The sequence below is a fragment of the Nannospalax galili genome, unplaced genomic scaffold (assembly GCF_000622305.1).
Source record: "Nannospalax galili isolate Female #2095 unplaced genomic scaffold, S.galili_v1.0 scaffold311, whole genome shotgun sequence".
Classification (NCBI taxonomy): domain Eukaryota; kingdom Metazoa; phylum Chordata; class Mammalia; order Rodentia; family Spalacidae; genus Nannospalax; species Nannospalax galili.
In genome coordinates, this window is record NW_008330298.1 from 2,533,895 (window position 1) to 2,536,078 (window position 2,184).

Genomic DNA, 2,184 nt, shown 5'->3' on the forward strand with positions numbered 1-2,184 from the left:
AGAGATGCATCTTAGCTCTGGAAATTGTTATTGAATATGTCAATGCTGTTGTAATGAAATGCTTCTTCTAATGATATGGTTATTAAATAAATAATTTTAAAAATAAAAATTAAAAACTACCAAAAAATTCTGTAGCACAATATTTATATGATGCCTGTCATATGACATTTACTGAGAAAGACAGAATAGTGATAAGAGAAGCGCTGAGGGAGTCCGAGGACTCAGCATGAAGGATGGGGCTCTATAAGCTGTCAGAGTTATCATTCTAGCTAAGACACAACTCAAGACTCGTATGGCATCTGCCCCGTAGTTCCTAGAGTACTTGATGGCCAAAGACAACTTTTCTGTAATACTCTTCTGTGAATTCTTAATGTCTTGATTTCTCAAGCTATAAATTAGTGGGTTTAAGATGGGAATCACTACCACATAAAACAAAGAAGCAAACTTATCTGTGTTCAGAGAATAACTTGATTTGGGCTGCAGGTACATAAAACTGACTGTCTCATAAAATATCGTGATGGAGGACAGGTCCAATGCACAGGTAGAAAAGGCTTTCTGTCTTCCTTCAGCGGAATTAATCCTCAAGATAGCAAAGAGGATGAAGACATAGGAAATGACCACGATCACCAGAGAGCAAAGGGTGGTGAAGCCAGCGATAACTAACACCATCAGCTCTTTGACATGAGTGTCAGAACAGGCCAGAGCCACTAAGGGCACATCATCACAGTAGAAGTAGTTGACCACATTGGAGCCACAGAAAGACAACTGGAATGTTTCCACTGTCTGTGCAATGCCCATGGAGAATCCATAGATGTATGTGCTGGCGATCATCTGGAGACAGAACTTGTTGGTCATGAGGATGACATAGAACAGAGAGCTCCAGATGGCCATGTACTGATCATATGCCACGACTGACAACAGATAAATTTCACAAACAAGGAATGTAATGAAACGGCACACCTGGGTTGCGCATGCATAGAAGTTTATACTTCTGACCACACGCAGAAAATTTATGATTGTGTTTGAGGTGACCGAGGATGTATAACAGAAATCAACAAAAGCCAGATGGTTGAGGAAAGAGTACATGAGTGTGTGAAGCTGAGGATTGACGTGGATTAACATGATCAATCAAGATTACCAAGGACAGGAGTTAGGTAGATGGCTAGGAATACACCAAAGAGGATGACTCGAAGTTTTGGATCATCTGTGAGCCGGGTGATGATGAACTCAGACACTGCTGAATTGTTCCCTGCAGCCATAGGCTGTGTGTGAATGCTTTCAAGAACACTTGATAAGTATTGGTAATAATGTTTCGTAATAATCAAATAAAAATGAAGAGATAATTCTGATTCAGTGGTGTTATGTTGAACAAATTTCAATAAAGATTTCACATTATGTCAGCTTTCAGAATAAATGATTTGTCCTGATTAAACATTTAAAAAAATATGCTATATGGTCTGTCTCTCAGGAGACCCTAAGAGAACTCCGAAGACAGTGATTATGTATCCAGACACAACTACAGGAACCAGGATAATGAAAAGGAACCAGGGAGGTAAGGGAAAACAAAGAATCTGAAAGAGAAGAACAATAGGAACCAGGTGTTAATAAGGGAGATATGGATAAAAATGGGGTTATTTCAAGGGGATGGAGGAGGGAAGGTCATACAAGGAACCTAGGGGATAAAGGTAAAGAAGGAGCTCAAGAGAGGTGGGAGCATAGGAGAAGGGAATTATTAAGGGAGAAATGGGAAAAATGGGGGCACCTTAAATGGGGAAACCATGGTGGAAGGGCTAGACAATGTGACAGATAAATAATGCCTAGCTAGTTTTTGTTATTTATTTTTTTAATTAAAAGAAGCATTTCATTACAACAGCATTAACCTATTCAATAACATTTTTCTGAGCTAGGGTACATCTCTTTCAAAATTGGCTGTACATTTCTAGGTTTACAAATGAATTATTATGCTTATATAATCTTTTGCTCATTATAAACTCTATAAGACATAAAATTAAATGAGGTTCCAACAGCAGGATGACTCAGCAGTAAAGATACCTGCTACCATGCCTGATGACCTGAGTTCTATCCCCAGGACCCATGTGGTAGAAGAAGAGAATCAGCTCTCACAAGTTGTCCTCTAACTCCACACGTGGGCCATGACACGGGCACATACACATACACACACAC

At 39.3% G+C, this 2,184-nt stretch overlaps 1 protein-coding gene across 1 annotated transcript; it reads right to left on the reverse strand.

Moving 5' to 3' along the window:
* Positions 1–168: 168 nt before the first annotated feature.
* LOC103743069 (olfactory receptor 5AL1-like) lies at positions 169–1,259 on the reverse strand. Its single transcript, XM_008844274.1, is given in 2 exon segments — positions 169–1,130; positions 1,133–1,259. Coding segments are annotated over 2 exon segments (1,089 nt in total).
* Between the last annotated feature and the right edge of the window lie 925 nt (positions 1,260–2,184).